Source organism: Corvus kubaryi, unplaced genomic scaffold, assembly GCF_017639235.1.
Source record: "Corvus kubaryi isolate FWS band 111438036 unplaced genomic scaffold, C.kubaryi_AGA036_p1.0 37301, whole genome shotgun sequence".
Taxonomy (NCBI): domain Eukaryota; kingdom Metazoa; phylum Chordata; class Aves; order Passeriformes; family Corvidae; genus Corvus; species Corvus kubaryi.
The window spans coordinates 663,134-683,442 of NW_024581094.1; the positions used below are offsets into that span (position 1 = coordinate 663,134).

Genomic DNA, 20,309 nt, shown 5'->3' on the forward strand with positions numbered 1-20,309 from the left:
CCTGGCGAGAGTTTGCTGTGTGAGCTCTGTCCGCCCCGCGCTAAAAAAAGGCACAAAATGAGGAAAATTATGCGCTGAGTCACTAATGGTTCACCCGCTGCTTTAGTCACCAGTGCTCCCACACCGGGGGACGTTTGCTGAGGGGGCACAAACGGAACTGTCATCGCGTTAAATGGATGTGGCCGAAAGCAGTGAAGAGCTGCTGCTGCATGCGCGTCTTCTGACACTGGACAGACCACTTGGCTCCATGGCCACAGGAGCTGCTCAATTAATGACAACTCCCTGATGAAACCATTGATTAATCGCGGCCGTGTGCTGCGGCGCCGGGGCGTGCTGCCCGCGGAGGTGGTGGCAGCCGAGCAGCTGCTGCCCGTGTCCCGTGACAGCACGGGTCACCGTCCTGGTCTCTGTCCTCCCACGGGCACCGCAGCTCCTGCCGGGGGGCACGGGCTGCTGTTCACGGGTGCTGGTGCGGTGGGAGCGGCCCCTGCTCAGGGGTGGTGCCGCAGTGTCCGTGTCCCGTCTGCCGGTGCTCCCCAGTCTCCCCCACCCGACACAGGGCTGTTTTAGCCGCGTAACCCGCCGTGCCGGAGCCAAGCGTGTGTGAAAGAGCCTGTCTCAGCGCAGGGAAGAGCCATAAAGGGCCTATTTATGGAGCTGGCTCCTCACAATGTTTTCAGACACAGCCCTCGCATGTTTTCATAACAGCAACGCCTCCACCTCTCGGCAGCTGCCAGCGGAGCTGAGCCTCTCGCCGCTGTCCCCCGCACGCCCCGGGGAGCCGGGAGCCCTGGCAATGGGCTGGCGACTGCGGGGCTTCCGCTGGGATCCCAGCCCCAGTGCAGCCCCGAGGCAGCTCGTAGGGCCGTGCCTTGGCTGCCTCTCCCATCCTGGCTGCGACCTGGCATTCTGCCCGTGCAGGGACATGCTTGGACCCTTGGCTCCTGCTTTGTGTGGCAGGAGACCGACTTGTCAGCAGCCCCTCTGCCCGGGCCACCTCGCCACCTCGTTTCCCACTGCCTGGAATTCACTGGCGGGCAGCACTGAGCGCAGGGCTGCATCCGGCGCCCAGCTGGAGGAGCAGCAGCTCCCTGGCTTCACCCCGGGAATACCCTGTGGAAGGACCAGCCTCTGCCCCAGCCATGGCTCCGTGCTGCTCGCTGGCCACACGCGCGGACGATGTGAGCCGTGCCCAGCGCAGCCCTGTCTCCCTGCTGTGCCAGGTACCCGCCGGTGACAGCGTGGCAGCCGCTGCGGTGACAGCGCGGCAGCGATGGCAATGTCATGCACGCGTGGGAGGCAGGTGAGCACAGAGGGGGAGCAGGGAGATCTCTGCTGCTCAGCGCCGATGCGCAGGAGGGAGCAGGAGTGGGGCTGTCTCCATGGCAGGGAGACAAGCAACTTTTCATTAGTCCATTTAGGAATTCCTTTCAAACAGGAACGCTGACCCACCCGAACTCATTAAATAACGCTAATGCTGCTGCCCAAATAAATACTCCAGCTGCCACCTGCACCGCCAGCCAGCACTCGCTGCCCTCTGCCCTTCTGGGAGCAGAGGTTTCCCAGTCTAATTGGATACACGTGCTTCTCTCCTGACACCGATGACCTCCAACACAGCACAGGATTCTCACGCTGCAGTGACTGGGTTCCTGCAGCTCCATCCCAGTGCTGCAGGAGCAAGGCAGTGAGTGCTGGGGCTGACAGGAGCCGGGAGCTGGGACAGGAGTGGAGACACCAAACCGTGGCGAGAAGAAGGAACGAATCCAGGCCATGCTTGTCACTGAACTGATTAAACCCGAGCTCTAAAACTCTTCTTCTGTCCTCCAGCCAGTGAGCACTGTATAACTTCATTACTCCACATCCAGGAGACACTGAGGGATGTGGGCAATTCATTATCATCTGTCCCATTTCATTTCCGTGCCTGTCAGTGCTGGCATCCTGGTGTTCACAGACCAGTCAGGGTTTCAAGGTGTGAACTGAGGCTGAAGGCCAGTGCTCCTGCAGCACGGTTCTGACAGGACCCTTGCACCCCCATCAGTCTTGAGGACCCCTCAGTAGCACCTCGGGGGGCTCAGGGATTTTGTGCCACCCTCGGGTGTGGCACCACCATCACCAAGACGGGGGCTTTAAGGGCTTGAGTTCAGAGCTGCCACTGTCAGCAGGCACCTCAAGTGCTGAGAGTGCAGCATCATTCTGGGGAGCCCTGACCCCCAACTGAGTGGCATGCAGGAGTGAGGGATGGTTTTGGACCCTGGTTTCTGACTCCTCTCTTCCCCATGGCTCTGGTGCCATCGCGCTGTCCCCTATCAGACAGGTCCTTCCTGCTGGCACTGCCAGCTCGATCATGTTCCCCCCAGGCTGCTCTGAGCAGCAACACCAGGGTGCTCCTCCCCAGCCCCAGGGCGTCAGCAGTGGGTCCTGCTGGGCGCTCGCCTCAGATCCTGGTGACTAATTGCTCTGCAAAGAGCATTTCTCACAAATTTCTTTCATGAGAAATGGTAACAAGGCTTTGATTTAGCTCTTATTTTCCTTTCTTCCTGTCTTTTTTTCTCCCTTCCTACCCCAAAAGCAGAAGCCCCTTTGATCGTGTGGGTTCAGGCTCCGTAACAAGCATCTCTGTTTGTGTCGGGGAGTTGTCAGTGTGGTAACATGACAGCACGTCTCCTCGTTGCCTCACACACAATGAATTATTCCTTCCACTCTTTCTTTGCACCATCTCTGGGATAAATTACTGCTCCCAGATGGGTTTGTCACTCAGTGAAGCATCCTTAACCTCTGAGATGATCCCTGCTCAGCATAGAGTGCCGGCCACTGTGGCTCACCCAAGGCTGCAGCAGAACGTTGGAGTGGGGAGTTGTCAGCCTAGCTTGAAAGCAAATTGCTTCGCCAATTTATTTTCTTCCTTGTGTATGAACATATTTTTCTTAAAGGGATGCTGTCACATTAAATACGGAGCTGCCAACTGCAGGCATTAAAAAATCATGGGTCGTCCCATTTTCCTTCCTCCCACTCTAAATTCTGAGAAAACAATAAATTAGGGGTTCTTTTTACTTGTCATCTCCCTTTCAGCTCGAGATGCTTTTTCTAACTTTTCCCAACAGCTGGAAGGTTTGGGAGCTTCAGCACCGTAACAAGTGCCACAGAACTGGGGCAGATCGGGCTGGTGGTGGGGTGGCCCCTCAGCCACGTCATTGGGGTGTCCGGCTGTCCCTGGACCCATCTTCCCAGAGCTCTGGGCCAAGGGCAGACCCAGAGCAGTCCTGGGACAGTGCTTGGGAGCCTCCCCTCCCGCCACAGCTGATGGGACTGAGCCATGTGCTGGTAAGGAAATCTTCCCCAGATCTGTCCGTGAAGGGCGTTCGCTGTCAACAAGTAGCCTGAAGTCTGTGTCACTTTGTCACATCTCCTGTGACAGATGCAGAAAGTCCTTTGCAGCCTTTATGTTTCCAAGCCCTTTTTTTAGGGTAGGTGATGAAAGTAGTTTTGTTATACTTTGACAAAGTGTGTTTCCATGCAGCTTTGCTGAGCTGGGGAAGGGAATCAGGCATTTTTCAGACTGAACAACCTCATGGCAGTTTCTGGAATATGTGTCTGAGGGATTTGGGATGGGATCATGTCTGATCCGGTGTCAGGTATCAGAAATCTCTCATATATAAGAGATCTGATTGAAAACAGGTTCCACCTGGGGCTGGGTCAGTGCTTTCCCTTTTTTCTGCTGCAGGGAATCTCCCTCCCACAGCTGCAGGTAGGGACAAGTCTCTTGCTACTCTTGAATTTTAAAGAAGAATCTCTTCCAAAGCTGCACCATACTGCAGCCTCGCAGCTCAGCAGGGTTCAGCTGCCCCCCAGCCCCACCACATGGGCTCCAGAGCCTCCCCCAGCAGGGTGTTTGATAACATTGATTTTAATAAAGCTCTGGGCTTGTTTTGATGTACGGATCCAAAGCACTACATGGATTTAAACGGATCCCGTTGCAAATATCTATCTGATACCCCTGCTGTGACCGGACTGCAAATGTCACTTGCTTAGCACTATCAAATATTTAATTTACGTTGTAACAGAGGAGCCTTTGAGAGCTCCAGCTTAAACTGGAGGTCTCCTGTTAGCCAGCAGCTCTCCACAAATTCACTTAAAAGCCAATTTCTGCCGTGAAAAGCTCCTGACCCAGACGTGGGAGTGAGGGGAGCTGGGAGGGAAGACAATGCCCAGCTCTGGTGTGGGACCTGCTGGAACCCTACTCATCACTGTAAGTGCTCGTGGTGGGTGTCCTCACCTTTGCCAAGGGGAACACGTGGGTGGGGAGTGGGACCAGCACTGCCAGCACCACCAGGGTGCTCTGCCGATGCTTGTGGCGTTGTGCCTCCAGTGGCACCGCTGCTGACCCAGCTGTTGGTGCCTGCAGTGGGGGTGGCAGGTCCTCAGGAGCTGGCCTGGATCTCATTCTGGATCCTGCACTTGTGGAAAATCATCTTCTCTGGGAACTTCCCTGTGGCAGCTTCAGCGAACAGCGAGGGGAGCACGAGGTGCAGCCAGGGCTCAGACCCTCCCTGTGCATCACCTGGTTCTCTGAATTTTATTTCCCAAGAGAACACAGTGGCTCTGTGAGACGTGGCTCTGCCCTAATCTTGTGGTGCTGACCACAAGAATCCTGAAGGATGCTGTGATCCTGTCAGGTTCTCCTTGGCCAGCGAAGTGGCTGGGGGCCCACGGCCAGTCGGAGCGATGAATCACGGAGCCTCAGTCCTTCCTCTCCCACTGCTCCCTGCGCTGTGCTCACACCTACAGCCGAACCCTGGGACGGAATCTCACACTCCCCGCCTCTTTGCTTTGCTGTTTTCGCTGCTGGTTTGAGAGCAGGTGGCACTGCCTAGGTTTTGCTTCCTAGAGTGGATGGGCACATTCCCTGCCCCGCTGCAGAGGAGCAGCATTGTTCCCTCCATGGCGTCTCCTTCAGCTGGGTTTCAGCTGTCCTCACTGCCCGGGAGCAGGGCTGGGATCTGCTGATTCAGGGGACGCGCAGCCCTGCGGTGTTAATGATCTTGGTGTGCAAAGGAGAGGACAGGCGCAGAGGCACCGTGCTCTGTGTGATGCTCCCTGCCCTCCCGGGAGGCTGCAAGATGTCCCACTGCCCTTCAGCATGTGGGAATGGGGCTGAGGGGAACCCTGAGAGCATCTGAGGGTAAGAGCCGGGCATTTGGGGGATCCAGAGCTGAGGGTTGCGCATGGTCTGAGCCCCCTGTGTGCCGTGGTGCCCGTGCCAGGAGCCAGCCTGCGGTCCAGAGCCCTTGGGGAGAGACGGCTCACACTAATCCTTGCTCTGACAACGGATGGTTTACGGACTGATCCTAAAATGTGCCTCGCTCTGGCATTAGTGGAGTGGAGCATATGCCGGGGCTGGGGGGGCAGCTGGTTTGATGCAGTGTTATGAAATGCTGAAAGTGCTGCAGGCATGGCCAGGCCCCTCCAAAACCTGCGGTCTGCCTGGATCTGCTCAGCTCTCAGGCTGGGACATTGAAGCATCTCCTGATGCAATAGCAGGTCCCCTGGGCCGCCTCCATGTCCAGGGCAGAGCCCCTTGTGCCCACTGCAGCGAGGCCAGTGGCCTTCCCATCCCTCCACCAGCAGCTGGTGCCTCTTTATGAAGTTGCACAGGGAATTCTCTGGGCCCAACCTTCGAGGCAGCGTGGAAAGCTGCCCCATTCCCCCAGCTCCCCTGTCACTGAGAGCTGCTGTCAGGTGCATCTGCCTGCTCTTGGCTCAAGGTGGCTCCTCCAGTGCCACCCCCTGCCAGCTGGCGCCCACTGCCCCGCATGACGCTCCGGGCTCTTTGGGAACTTGCTGAGCCACAGGCACCAACTCGGACGTGCCGGCTCTCGTCCGGAGGCTGCTGATGAGGGCTGATTTAGTGGCGATCGAACCGCATTTGAAGTGCTCCTTGAAATATGAGACAAGTGTCTGGAACTCTCCGGGCATAGGGGCGGCTGTGGTGCCCTGACGGCCGTGGCACAAGGGCAGGAGCCAGCTCAGCTCGCCGGTGCCAAGGGCAGGGCTCAGCGTCCCCTTCACCAGCACCAGGTAGGAGCCTCCTGTGCCAGGCTGGGGCACCAGGTGCTGCCTCTTCAGCATTGCTTTATCCTGAGCCCAGATGGGTGGGTGGGCTGGAAATTGCCTGTGCCAGTGGTGAGGGGTCTGTAAGGAGGCAGGATGGTGGGGCTGCTGCCACAGGGGGTCTGGGGCTCCCTGGTGGCTCTGGAGGGAGGCACAGCCAGGGGCCCTGGTGCAAACATGCACGGCAGTGGCAGGATCACAGAGCTGCTTAAGGGTGCAGACCCTGAGGTGATGGGATTGAGCTGTGCTTGGGTGAGGGGTTGTGGCAGCTCTGGCTTTCCTGAGGGTCCTTACAGATGTGAACAAGGACCATGAAATTGGTCCTTACTCAGGGGGTTTGAGGGAATTTTGTGACAACTGTTGGTGGCCACTTTCATACCAACACTTTCTTTTACTTCTGCTGCTTTTATTTACTGTTGTGTGTACTCAGCTGGAGGCAAGGAAGGTGGATTCAGTAGAATGGAGTCTAGCGAACTCAAATAAGATTTTTTTTCTTCAGATTTCTTGCTCTCTGACCAAACTCATGCACTTTCTGTTCAGGTGGTGTTTTCCCTGATCCCATGTCACTGAATGGAGAGATCTCCCAATTAGCTGCTGTCAGGTCCCCTCAGCTCTGTGGCAAAGGCAGTTTGACCTGGGGGGAGGTTCTGGTCCCATGTGTTGGCTCTGTTGAGTTCAGGCCAAATAAAAGTCCCATGGGACACAAACTGGTGCTGATGGCAGGAGGGAGCATGAGGGTCTGTGCTGGGGTAGGACGCTGAGAGAACATCCCTGCACAGATGTTCAGGCTGCATGTGCATGGGAACCTCTGATCAGGCTGGGATAACAGCACTCCCTGTGCCCAGGGTGGCCTTGATGGGTCTGTCCCCAGGTTATCCAGAACACAGGAAATGAGGGAAAGGACCTGACCTGCATCAAACCTGCTCTCTCATCAGGATTTGTAACTTGGCCAGAACCCCACTGCCCCGCTGATGTATCTCATGCCCAGCCAGTGGCTTTTCTGGGATGCTGTGGGATGCTATGGGATGCTGTGGGATGCTGCTTCAGCACAGTGTGTGGGCACAGAGCCACTTCCAGTGACTGCAGCCTGTGCAGGAAGTTGTGGTTTCTGGAGTTTGCTTTGCATTCAGGAGCTGAGTAAAGGATGTCCCAGCATGGGTCTCCTTCAAAAAATCAGCAGCCAAAAGGACATCCCCTGTGGGGCTGGCAGAGCCCTTGGCTCTGGGGGAAGGGCAGCAAGAAGTGCAGGTGGCAGGGTGTCATCGGGGTCCTGGGAGGTGTCATTGATCTGTCAAATCTGGGCAGCGGTGGGTGCGTGGCAGCTCATCACCCCCCATCCAGGAGAACCCTTGGGAAGACTACCCAAAAATTTGCAACTGCTTGTGATCCTCCTGCATGGAGGAGACAAAAGGTTGACCTCACTGGTCCTGGGGTGGGATGGATGGTGGAGCTGGGATGTGGTGACCCTGCGTACTAAGGTGGGTTTGGCTCAGAGCCCCAGAATCACCCTGGGGGTGTCACTTAACCTTCACCTTGCCTTAGTTTCCCTCCTGTGAAAGGTAACAGCCACCCCCCTCACCCCCAAAAAAAGTTCCTCAAGGCTTTGCTGAAAAGGTGAAATCTGCCCCAAAGGAGCCGTCAGCCAGGGCGCCGCCAGCCTGCACACGTGCCATGACCTGTCCTGTGACCTGTCCCAGCCACAAGCCACCCGGTTTGTGGCCCTGACACCTGAGAAGCAGAACAGGCGCAGAAGAAATTAAGTGAATGAGACAACAAGTGTGTGTGCAATTAGGACAGACCTTCAAACGCTGCCCCGGGAGCCGGTACAGGAGCTGCTGCCTAATCAGAGCAACAGCAGTGCCCGTTTTAAAGACGAGGGAGACTTTGGGGATACTTTGTCCACATAATGTTCCAATTTTAGCTCTGCGTCCTGGGATGTAATTGCATTAAAAATACCCGGGGAGGGGGAGGATGCCAAGGGCACCCGGCGACCTGCCTCGGCTGGCGTGTCCCCACCAGCGTGCCGCGTGTCCCGCTGCGTCCCTGAGGCCCCGTCTCACATTCCTGGTGCTGATCGTCTCCCAGATCTGCTTTCCGGTTGCTCTGCTAATGGTTATCCTGGGAAAGGCCTCCAGCTCTGTTAACAGCTCGTGGGAAAACCTCCCGCTCCTTTTGGCTAAACAGGACTGCTGATGGAGACACTCGCGGCCACCTCCGGGGTGCAGGAAGGCGCAGGATGGGGCCGAGACTCCCTGAGGAGAGGGGTGCTCACCCGGTGGGTGGGTGAGTGGCAGCGCACCCCCGCCCTGCGACGGGGAACTCGCTGCCCTATGTCCCTGCTGTCCCCAGTCCCCGCTGCCCCCTGTTCCCCACTGTCCCCTCTCCCTGTTGTCCCCCTGTCCCCGCTGTCCCCCCGTGTCCCCCCGTGTCCCCCCGTGTCCCCGTGTCCCCCCGTGTCCCCCCGTGTCCCCGCTGTCCCCCCGTGACCCCCCGGTCTCCGCCGTCCCCGGTCACCGCGGGACCCACGCGCGGGACCGGCGCGGAGCGGTGGCGCCACCGCGGGGCCACGGCCGGGGCTGCAGCTCCCCGAGCCCCCCCCGACTCCCCGGTGGCCCGGGGACCGAACCCTCGTGGCCTGCTGGGTGCTGGGGGAGCGGCCACGCCGGCACGACACAGCAGGGTTTGGGCTGAGCCTGAGCCAAAGCCCCCGGTCTGGTCCCTGCTGTCCGAGGAGCGTGCGGGCAGCTGAGTCCCGCACAGTCCCCGTGCAGCCCTGCCGAGGGTGCCAGGAACATCCCTGCAGGGCACCCTTGGGTCCTGCCTGGCCACCCACAGACACCGCGGCCCCTGCCTCGGCCCCTTGGGGTGTCTCGGTGCAGCGTGCCTGCGGGTATTTGTAAGCCGCAGCTGCCAGCTCCAAGGTGGTAACTGGATCACAGGGCTCGGGTGACCTTCGCGCTTCCGAGGCTGTTCTGGATGTCCCACCGATTCCCAGCTCAGGGTCAGGCAGCAGGAACAGTGTCCCTGCAAGGCAAAGGCCGCCGGAGGGCTGTCCCCAGTTGACCCCAGTCCCTCCATGGGCAGCTCTTCTCTGTGGTGTCCCTGTGTGAGTTTGGGGCTCCAGCTCCTGATGCAAGTTGGTCCCATAGAGCCCCATGTTCAGGACAGGCACCTGCCAACGGTGCCAGTGCCGGTCGTTCTCCTGCCGTGGTGGGGGCGGGCTGTGGGACACCCGCACCGCACACAAGTCCTGCCAGCTGAATCTCTTGCCTGCGGAGAGTTGGTTCCATCCTAACTCTGCCTCGGGCCAACCCACAGTGCTGCCCACGAGTGAACAGAGACTTGACCTGACACGAGGAGTGTCGTCTGGAGCTGGAAACTTGGAAGAAGTGGGTTATTCTCTACTCCAGCACTAACCTCCTGGGAATGCTGCTGCTCATGTCATCTTGCCCAAACGCTGTTGCACTTGCTCAGGGATCCCTCCCAGATTCAGACACACCACAGGCGTGGGACCTGTGTTGGGCTCTCCTGCCTCACCCGGCACCTGTTCCTGTCCCTCTGTCCTCACAGTGGGTCTGTCCTTCCTCCTGCAGGCATGAAGCGACCCCTGAGCCCATCCCACAGCCCCGAGAGTGCAGTGCAGCTGGTGGAGGAGGCCAGCTGCCCCCCCAGCCAGCCTGAGCAGCGCATGAAGCGGGAGAAGAAGCACCAGTCGTTCACGCTTTGCGAGGTCTGCAATATCCAACTCAACTCGGCTGCACAGGCGCAGATCCACTACAACGGCAAGTCCCACCAGAAGCGCCTCAAGCAGCTAAACAAGGGGAAGATGCCAGCAGCCCAAGGTAGGAGCCCACCCAGCAGGTCAAGGTTGCCCAAAGGCTGCCCTTGCTCTGGCACAGCTGCTCCGTTGGGCTCGTGGAAAGTGCAGAAATGCTGTATTTTGTCTTTGGCATCTGTCACTTGCTGGTCTACCTGAACTGCAGGGCTTCCCCCAGCTGTCACTGCCAGTCCTCCGGAGATTTTGGGGCCCAAAGAGTCCATGCTGCAGTGGCAAAGAGACAGACACACGTGGGTCTGTCCATGTGCAAGCGTGGTTGCTGGTGCTCTGTCTCTGTGGGTGTCTTCTTGAGTTCTGTAGTTGGTTTGTGCAGCAAGGACATGAGCGTCCAAGGCTGGAGTAGCTGTCAGTTGTTGGGCTACTGGATGCTGCTTTCCAGGTGCCAACCTGACCATGTCCCTCCAGGCTCCTGCTGTGCACATTTCCTGTATCTGTGGTGAGTTTTATTCAAAATGCTGCTTAGATGTTGGTGCTGAGGCCCCTCACCTGTTGGCTGTGGTACACGGCAGGAGTGCTGGCACATGCGGGTGCTGTGCTGCTGGGCGGGAACTTGTGCAAGGGCAAGGACTCACTTGCCCTCTGTGCCATCTGCCAGCATTCACCTGGCCGTGCCCAGCTGGCTGCTGCAGATTTTATGCACAAAAGCAGGGAAATGTGCCCAGAAATGTCACCCTGTCAGCATGGCTGACCTGCTCTGCCTGAGCCTTTGGCTGTGAGGGTTTGTGATTAGCAGCAAACCAAGAGAATTTCGTAGAATCACAGAATGCCTTGAGATGGAAGGGACCTTAAAGATTATACAGTTCCCTGTTCCTGCTCTTACTAGAGACTGGGCAGGCTGGAGCCATAAATTCCTAGCATGGCAATAGTCATCTGTGTGCCAAATCCTGCCCTGACTGGTGCTGGTTTTGTTTGGATAAGGCCTGGGGTATGCAAAGGAGCAGGACTCTTCATCAGCATTACTGACAGATGGAAATATTGCCGGCTATTTTAATGGGGAACGGGCTCATAAATTCCAGCCTGCAGCTTCCAGCTTCTCCCCTCGATCTGGTTGGGGTCTGATGGGAGGCTGTCCAGGGATGTATTTCCTACTGAGCCGAAGAATCTTGGAGCATGCCAGTCTGCTCTTTGTGCTTCTGCACTGTCCCTGACCTGTGCCAGTGCCGGGGTGTGCAGCCCACGCACCCCTGGGGCCCCGCCGTGTCGGCCCCACATGCTCCCCTCTGCCGGGCACGGCGCAGTCGCTCCCGTGTGCGCAGGGCTCTGATCTGCTTATGTGGGGAAATTGCAGGCGGCAGCTGCTCCCCGCTCCTCCCCGTCCCTCCTGTTCCCGCCGGAGCTGACCTCTCCCTGCACTTTTGGTTAAAAATGTCACTTCCAGCGTTGTCTCTGTGAGCCTTTCCCAGCCTCCTGAGGCGTGACCCTGGGCGGCTGGGAACTGACTGATGTGACTCCTGTGCCCTCTCTGTACCAGTACCGGGGGTACTTGGTGCCACATGTGTGCCCCCAAAACACAAAGGGGACTAGCCCTGTCTGCCTTGCCCCAGTGAGGTGAGGACAAGTGCAGGACAAGCTCCTGGCTGGGCTGCAGCGCATGGGCAGGAGGGCACAGGCAGGGCTGGCAGGGTGATGGGGTGCTGGGGAAGCCCTGCCCTGCCTCATCACACTCCTCTAGAAGCCCTTCACCAGCCAGACCTGCACCTTCGGGTACTGAGAAAATGCATCTGCCTGCGGTCCTGGGAGCAGTAACCCCTTCCTGGGCAGCTGCCTGCTCCGGTGCTGGGCTCAGCTTGGCACAGCCCACAGACAGGAATGGCTAACACGGGTCTCCAGTGGCGTGTCAGCACTGGGGGAGCCTTGGGAGGTTAAAGACAGTGGATTAAATGAAGTAATTGAGTTAGACAAAGATGGGATGTTCCTCTGGGCTGGAATCTCTGTCTCACGCTGACATCTACAGCTACATCAAAGGCAGCTTCCCAGCCACCACTCAATCTCCCCACTCCCCTCTGGCTCCTCGGATCTGTTCTTCCCGCACAGGCTGTGATCGCTGGCGTCTTGCGGAGCAAAGCTGCAGAGGAGCGTCACTGGCAAACATGCTAATCAGTGTCATTACAATTCATTAGCTCTGTACCAGAAAGCCCCCAACTTAAAAACAAATTATTGCTTATTAGACGTTTCATTTTGCAAGACAGATCCCAGGTCCTTGTTGTCCTGTATGGAATCACGGTGAAGGTGGTGATTAGATACAGGGTGCCCACAGATGAAAGACGTTTTCGTGTTGCAGATGCCAGTTCTAATCCAACTGGGTCACGAGTGATTTAATTACTGCCTGTGATTTCCCAGGGAGCCCAAGTGATCTCAGTTTGCTCTGAGAGTCCTCGGGAACCGAACCACTGTCTAGTGCTGAGTGAGCAGGAAGAGCTGAGCCACCCCAAAATGGGAACTGGTGGCTGCAGGGGCATGGACAGGGGGCTGCTGCTTCCCCTCGTCCTGGGTGATGTCTGGGGCTCCCATTGCAGGAAAGGCTGAGCTGAAACATTTCAGGAACTTACACCCTGATCCAGTGCTCTCCCCAAAAGGGCTTTCCACCAGTGTCTCAAAAAAGTCATGGGATGCAAAGAACAGCTCACGCTCGCTGCTACCAGAGCATTGTCTCTGGGCTATGCCAGCTCACATCTCCCTGAAAGGCAGTGGGAAGCACTCTCCTTTGGAGCATGAGGCTCTGGTTTCCCAGGCAAATCTGAGCTGACAGCAGCTCATATGCCTTTGGCCAGGGTCCGTGGGAAGGACACACTGTTCAGGCATCTCCTGTGCCAGGAGGGTTCACACAAGCCCCGAGCCCAACTCAAACCAATTTTCTTGGCTTTGGAGGCTGCTGAGCTGCTCCCCCAAACTAAATGCCAAGGCAGGGCCAAAACACCTGGAGGCAGCTGTGCCCTGGGGCTGATTCATGTCACAATCTCTTCCTCCTCTCCAATATCCCATGGCACAACGTACCCTGACCCTCTCCCTGGCTGCCCAATGCTGTCACCCCGCCTCACACTGGGGCTGCCTGGTGCTGTTCCCCCCCCTCAGCAACACAGCCCTGGAACAACAGTTCCTTGCAAAGGGAAAGGTCCTGGTTTTCCCAATTATCTGCTGGAATGTCTGTCCATGCGTGTTTGGAGCAGAAAGGTTTGAGATGAGCAGAGAAATCGCTGTGACAGCTTCAGCATCACTGGGTCTGCAGCAGAGACTGGGGCCCCCGGGAGGGGACGTGGGGACCCTGGGGGAGCCTGGGCTGCTCTGAGAGTCAGGGGGGGCTGGCGGCTGCTGGTGGGATTATCTTGGGTTTCACGGGGGGTGCCAGATGAACTCCCTGATTTTGATGGCTGGCAGGGAACCCACTCCCTTTGAACAGCTCCTGCAGAGCTGGGGTCATGGTGCCTGAGGCTGGGTTGTTGCCTGTTGCACTGACCAAGGAGTCCATGGCTGTGCTCTCTGCTGGGCTGGGACAGCCCTGCTGGGAGGCAACTCCTGAAAACCACCCAGAGCAGCAGCTGGAAAGCCGTGCCCTGGGGTGGAGAGCAGCAGAGGGAGGGGAACTGGTGCACCTGACCATGGGCAATCTAGCGGGTGTGTGATCCCACTCCATGATGCTGCTCCGTGATCGTGCTCTGTGGTCCTGGGCCACGTTCCTTTTCCATGACCCTGCTCTGTGTGCTCCGGCATCTCATTGCTCAGCTGCATTTCTCCTCCTTCCCCCACTGCTCTCTGCTGTCGCAGCCTTCCAGCTGTTCATTACCCAGCAAACGGGTGCCAATCCGTTTCAGGGATGTTCAGAGGGGCTTTGTCTGCAATGATCCCAATGTATTGATTGAAAGAATCTGCAAACATGTAGGATTAGGGTTTAATTGGGACTAATCAGGGTGCAGCAATTATTTCACTGCTAGGTTGGGGCTGGGATGTTCTCACATCTGCCCTTGATGGAGCTCCCGGCTGTGCTCAGCCTTGGTGCCTGCCAGGTCCAGCTCCAGCAATGCCAGAAGAAAAGTTGTTCTTTCTTGTTTCCTCCTTAACTCCTGCAGTGTTTTGCTGCTCTCCTGCTATTGGGACCTTTTGGAGAAATTTGGCAAGGACAGGCCAGGATCTGGCTGGCATGGGAGCCACTTCACGGCGTCCATCACTGAGTACATTGGCAGCACATCGGGCTCTCCCAAACTCCCCAACAGCAGATCCATGCCCAGCCTAAGTGTTAAAGGGGGTTTAGCATTTGGCTGAGACTGGGTGCTGATCAATACCTTGTGCCCAAGCGGCACCAGGGTTCAGATTTTAAGCTTCTGTGAATTTATGGAGGACAAACATACGGAGTCCTCCTGCTCTGTTGGCCTCGGCTGCTCCCTTCAGCTGTGAGCAAAGATGAGCAAAAATAGCTTTTCAGATCAGATTTGAATAACCTGGAATCTCAGTGGGAGAAATATAATGTTTTTTTCATGTCTTAAAGATACTGGCTGGGATCAGGAATAATTTGAAGAAGCTCAGTTGGGTAATTGTACATTTTCCTTCCCTCTGCTCATTCTCAGGCTTCTCCCTTCCCATTGGGGTGTAGGGATGGGGTGCAGGGATGTCCCTTGGGGCTCCTGGGGGCAGAGCTCAGAAGGCTGAGAAGGGAAGGATTTACCCCTGTCACTGGGGACTGGCAGAGAAGCCCTGTTTCACTAAATGCTCTTGTTCTACCAAAAAAGCCAATTTCTGTGGGGGGAAAGGACCTGTGGGCTCCATGTGAGAGGCAGCGCAGGAGCCCAGACCCCGCACATCGACTTCGTGCTGGTCCATGAATCCGGAGGAAACTGCTCCCTTTCTAAATCCTCAGAAAATACCCCATTATCTTGCTGTCCCTCCAAAAAGCCCAGCTATTCAGCTTTCTGTGGATTAATAACTGTAGCATAATTAATCTCTGATTTAATTGAGTCAGTAACTTCAAATAGAAAATGAATTGATTAGTGGTCAGCTTTGGCTGGAAGGTTTTTGTGGTGTGGAGCCTTCCCCACCAGGACCCTGACCTCCAGCTCTGCACCCCAGTTCTGGTCAGAGCTTCGGGGATATTTTTCCCTGATGCACTTATTCTAAAAAGAGCCTTAAAATTTAAACTCTTGGCCGTAAAATGACACGGAGAAGCTGCAGGGCTTTGCTTGTTCTACTGGGGCATGAAGGAGGTGGGAGGTCCCCACGACAGGGGCTTGAGGCGCCCAGGTGGATGCTTCAGCTGCATCCATGGAAGGGCTTTGCTTTAAGAAATACAGAGACCAAGCCAAAATATATCAAGGTAAGATTATATATATCAAGTATCGTCTTTGTGTGGCCTGGTGGGGGCTGCCCGGGCCATGGGGGTGTCCGGGTGCCGCTGGATGTGGTGCTGGCAGAGGCTGTGCTGTGCTGCTGGCAGTGGCGATTTTCCCCAAAATCAGGAGGAAATTGCCTCGTGTTATTTTTAAGCCCTGCAGTTGTGAGCCATTTCTCTTTAATCGTGGATTTTGCTGTCACTTTCTTCCAGTCGGTTTGCTGTCAAGTTGCCTCAATAGTGTTTCACGGCCACTCAGCTCAGGGCTGTGACACACGTGACATTAATTAGAAGTGGATTAAGAACAAGGAGGAACATGTAGCCATGGAATATTTCACAATTTCCCATGTAGCATCAGCTCAGCAGATTTGGAAGAGGAAAGCCTGGGATTTATTTTAAGTGGGGAAAAAATGGTCAAAGCAGCAGCTAAACTGTGAGCATGTCCCAACTCGTCGGCACCCGCTGATCCCCGTCCCGAGAGAGCTCTGAGCCTGAAGGGGCCTTTTCCAGGGCTCGACCAGCAGCTCTGAGCAGGGGGTGAGGTCCCCGGAATGGGGGTGATGTTGCTCTAGGAAGGGAGCCCAGTGCTGGGGATGCTCTAGGGTCAGGCTTCTGGCTCTTGTGGCAGCTCCAGACACCGCATCCAAACGCATCCTGTTGCGGGGGCTTGGCTTTGCACCCCGAGCACTTGGGGGCTGCTGTGTCTTAAACACCCCCAGGGAGGGGTGAGGACATGGGCGATGCCCGGGGGGCTCTGCTGTTCTCAGGGACGGAGGCAGCCACTGTCCTGCTCTGACATGGGAGAGGCGAGCATCCCACCGCATCCCACAGCACCCAGCTGCATCCCCTAGCTTCCCGCTCCCGCCCCGGCTGTCACAGGGGATTAGAGGCGCTGGATGGAACAGGTCGTGCCGGGCTGTGCGTGCGAGGGCTGCGCGGCCGCCCCGTGCCCGGGCGCCGTCCCAAAGAGCACCGGGACTGAACGGGGGGGACCGGGGAGGGGTGACAGCCGCGGGGAAGTGACTTGTCCGGGTCTCAGCGATGGAAACGCCGCTGATCCCCCCCCGCCTCCAGCCTCGGGCCTCTCTCCGTGCCCGCTGTGTCTCTGCGTGTGCGTGTGTGTGCACACGCGTGTGCTGCTCGCCCGGGGACGCGGGAGGAGCGAGCGTTTGGAGCCAGGCGAACGGGGAGGGGAGGCAGGTCGGGGGGAGCTGGGGGAGGGCAAGCCGGGGGTTGTGGGTAGGGTAGAGCTGTCACTGTGATTTAGGGTCGGCTGCTTAAACTGTTTTATGTTCCCAGACAGTAAGTCGTAAGCAATATAAAATTTTCTCTGAAGAGATGATCTCCCCTCGTCGTGCTTCTGCCTCTCTCTCAGAGTGAGCTCTCCTTTCCATAACCCCGTGGTGTCAGCGCGGGTGTGCACAGGGAGGAAGTGGGATTCTGGCCTTTGGAGCCATGTCCATAGGCTGGGATTGGGAGCAGGGATGCAGGGGCCTGCTCTCTGGTCCTGGTGCTGTTGGGAAAGCCGGTGATGCCGAAAGCAGAGCGGTGCAGAGCTCTGGATGAGCTGGCCGTGAGGGACTGGTGTGCATAGCTGTGTGTCCTTCCAGCACAAGGACCGTGGCCCTTCCCTGCAGCCTCCCCGGGCTGCCCCCAGCTCTCTGCTTGTGGAGCATGTGAGGCAGATCTGGGCTGTCAGAGCTGTTGGAGTTGCCAGGGCTGTTGGAGTTGCCGGAGCAGTTGGAGCAGGGCTGCCTCTGCCTGCTCACCTCAAATTCAGTTCCCTTCCTTTGTCATGCCCCTGAGTTCTTGCTGCATTTGGAAACTTGCCCACAACACTGCTCCAGCTCACCTTTGGTATTTTCTACAGCCACAGACTTATGAGGAATAGTTTCATTTATCTGGCCTGTGCTGTGCCAGCTGGAGTGTCTCGGTGTGCTCAGTGCTGTGGCATCAGAGCATGTGCCCAAATGATCTCCCCGGCCTCAGCAGCTCCCAAGGAGCCAAAGCTAAGCAGGAACCTGATGGGTGAGACAAGAACCAGCATCACCCCTGGCTAATTAAGCATCCAGAAGATTTTGGGTAACTGGTTTCTGTGCCAAACGCCAGCTGACTCCATATGGGCCCTGTGGCCCCCCAGGAAATCTGCACAGGGCTAGGGGGAACCAAAGTGTGTTGGCAAGGTGGAACCCTCTGCCCTGTCTCTTCCCAGGAGGGCCCTCCTCATTTAGATGGAAAATATTACACTCTCTCTGAAACTATTTCCAGGTGTAATTTCCACCCCTTTTCTAGATAACTAAATATTTTTACATCATCCAGTTTCTCCACCCTATTCGCAGACCTGTCCTGGATGCCTCTGTAATTAGCCATCTCCCTGGGAAAGATGATGAAGGTGGGAGGCACAGGCTCAGCTCCCAAAGCCCTGCTCACGTTGGCTCATCCTTGGGGGTCAGAGCTGGGGTTCTGTGTCCCCTAGGGTCGCCAGAGCCCTCCACTGACATATGGCTCCCAGGTTTGCTCTTTTTAGATGCATAAAAGCAGAAATCTGCAGGAAGGATTAATTGTAAAAATGGAGATTAATTTTAAAAAATGGATCTGGGTGGGCAGTGTGAACTCAGCAGTTTGGTGAATCTCTGTTTATCAGGGGGGTCACAGGGGGACTGTGAGCTACAAACCCTATTCTCTTTGTGTGGGAACCCCCCCGGGGGAGGAGGATTCAGCCCTTAAAATATGTTACCTTAATCCTGAGCAAACTCAGGAGCAGGAAAGGTCAGCGCCTGCCTTCCTGGCCCGGCAGGGATGAACCGCCGGCGGCTGCTTCAGCCGGAGCCTTCTGCTTCTGATGGGGCTCGAATTACAGAGCAGAAGAAAACCGATACACATCCTCCAGGTCTATCAGTCTTGATCCTATCTGGCATCTTTCACCCCCAAATTATACCCTAAATCCTTGGTGAACAAAGTCAGCCAGAAAAGCTCTGGAAGGTTCAGCAGACTTGGGCAGGGGAGCACTTCCTGCTGGGCTTTTATCCCTGTCTCCCTTCTCCTTTATTGATGTGTTCATTGCCCAGTTCTGGTCAATATTTGTCAGGCTGCTTCTGGAGTCTGAGGCTGGGAAGAGCCAGTCCTGGATGCCCCTCAGCCAGTGAAGAGTTTAACCCTGCCCTCAGTAGGGTTTGGAGTAATCACTCTGTCCTGGAGTCTGTCCTCTCAAAGAGCCCAGTGAATTGGTGACATTGGTGCCTCAACTGAGCCCGAGCACCCTCCCCTTCTCCCTGCCCTCCCTCTCCCTTGAAGCCACAGGCAGGATTTGAGCAGACCTGCCCAAGCAAGCCCGGCTCTACAGTGGCTGCTGGCAAACGCTCTCCCTCTTAATGCGTGTTTGGGATTTGCCTCTCCCAGGATGTGTGTGATGAGCTGCAGGCTGAGGGCTGGGGCCTGGGGCCATTCCACAAAGAGCCCTCTGGTTCTGTCCCCACGCTCTTGGGATGCTCAGCCATCAGTGTCCCACACGTGGATATCAACCTGTGTTGGAAAGTGGTGACCACGAGGGGCTGTGGTATCTGCCCCATGTTGACTCTGGGGTTTTTTTTAGTGCCTCCCACAGGATGGTGGAACTGATTGCCATGGCCCCTGGGCACCCTTCTCAGCCACCCTGGGGTAGATGCTTCAGCAGCTTCATCCCGCAGCGGAGGGTGCAGGGAGCAGCAGCCACGGGCTTTGCTCCCTAGGATGTGGGGCAGCTAGAGGCACCACTGGGAGGGGGATGGGGGGTCCGGACCCCGTGGGAGGGTTTGTGCTGCTGCTCTATGCCAGCACTGGGGTACACGGACAAATATAGCAAGTTATGCACAGGACAGACCCACACTTTGGAGCTGGGAAATTCCAGTGATCCGCTGGGCTGGGCAGGGCAGGGAGGGCCGGAGGCGTTGATGGCAGGGGCTGTAATCAGCACCTGCAATTAGCCTCTGCTCCAGCTGGCCTCAAAGGCTCGGCCACAAAGCGCAGCATCCAACACCGCCGTTCCTCCCTCCCACCCCTCCGTGTCACTCCAGCTCGAGCTCTTTCAGCCACGGCAATGCCAGCCAGGACCTGCTCGCCTGGCTGGGATAAATGCAGCATGAGCCGCAGCTGGGAGAGGATTTATTGAGGGAATTGCTGGGTAGGACTGGAGGGGCTGGTCAGGGCTGGGGGCAAGGGTGAATGGAGGATGGAGCAGGGGTCAGGAGTGTATGTTGGTCCAGCCAGTCCATGCCAGAGGGGCTGGAGGTCAGGAGATGCCAGACTTGCTCATGGCTTGTGGTTATCCCAGGGGAAAGGAGAACAGCCATCGTATGGTTGTCAGCCCCCTGCTCCTTGCAGTCTTTACGTTTCCAGCTCCCTCTGCTCGACGCTCCTTGCAGTAACGCCAAACCACTGATGACATTAAACAAATTAATATCGGGTTTAAATAGCCTGCAGGAGGCCGGGCCAGGCACGCGGGGCCAGCTGTCAATCCCAGATTAGCGAGTGCCCCAGCTAAACTTACTGCTGCTGTTAACAACCCTGACAGCAACACCCTGCCCGGGGCTCTGCCAGGGCTGCCCTGGTGCCAGCTGAGCCAGGGTGAAATTTGGGAGAAGGACCCATGGTGTGCCCTGGCCCAGCAGCAGTGCCCAGAGGGGCCCTGATGGCTTTAGTGCTTTTCAGTGCACCAAATTCTGTAACTTACCCCAAAAGTGCCTGGTCTGGCTGTGGCACACAGGAAGGGACTTGGTTTAATGTCTTCATTTTCACTCTGCTTATAGCCCAGTGGTTTCTCCCCAACTCCTTGAATTGTTTGACTTGAGGAAAATATTTAATTCCCTCCTCGTTCTTGTCTCCCATTCAGGGAGGCAGGGGAGGCGACTGTTTCCCCTTTTCACAAGCAGGTTTTTCATCATTTCCCTGTTTAAAGGGCAGCAATGTAAGCAAGTCATGAGCCTCCCCTCCTGAGAGGAAGCCAAAAATCAGCACAGAGAAGGTGAGCCCAACTGCCACAGTCTTTGCTGATGAGCTGATGGGGAGGGC

The 20,309-nt window shown here is 56.8% G+C and overlaps 1 protein-coding gene across 3 annotated transcripts in view; it reads left to right on the forward strand.

Moving 5' to 3' along the window:
- Positions 1-20,309, forward strand: part of ZNF385C (zinc finger protein 385C) — a 58,503-nt gene that overhangs the window by 8,046 nt on the left and 30,148 nt on the right. For 2 of the 3 annotated variants that reach the window (XM_042027879.1, XM_042027880.1), the window contains exon 2: positions 9,702-9,950. The exons of the other annotated variant lie outside the window; for it this stretch is intronic. In XM_042027879.1, coding sequence (XP_041883813.1) covers positions 9,702-9,950 — 249 coding nt within the window. The remainder of the gene's footprint in view (positions 1-9,701; positions 9,951-20,309) is intronic. 3 annotated transcript variants of the gene reach the window in all.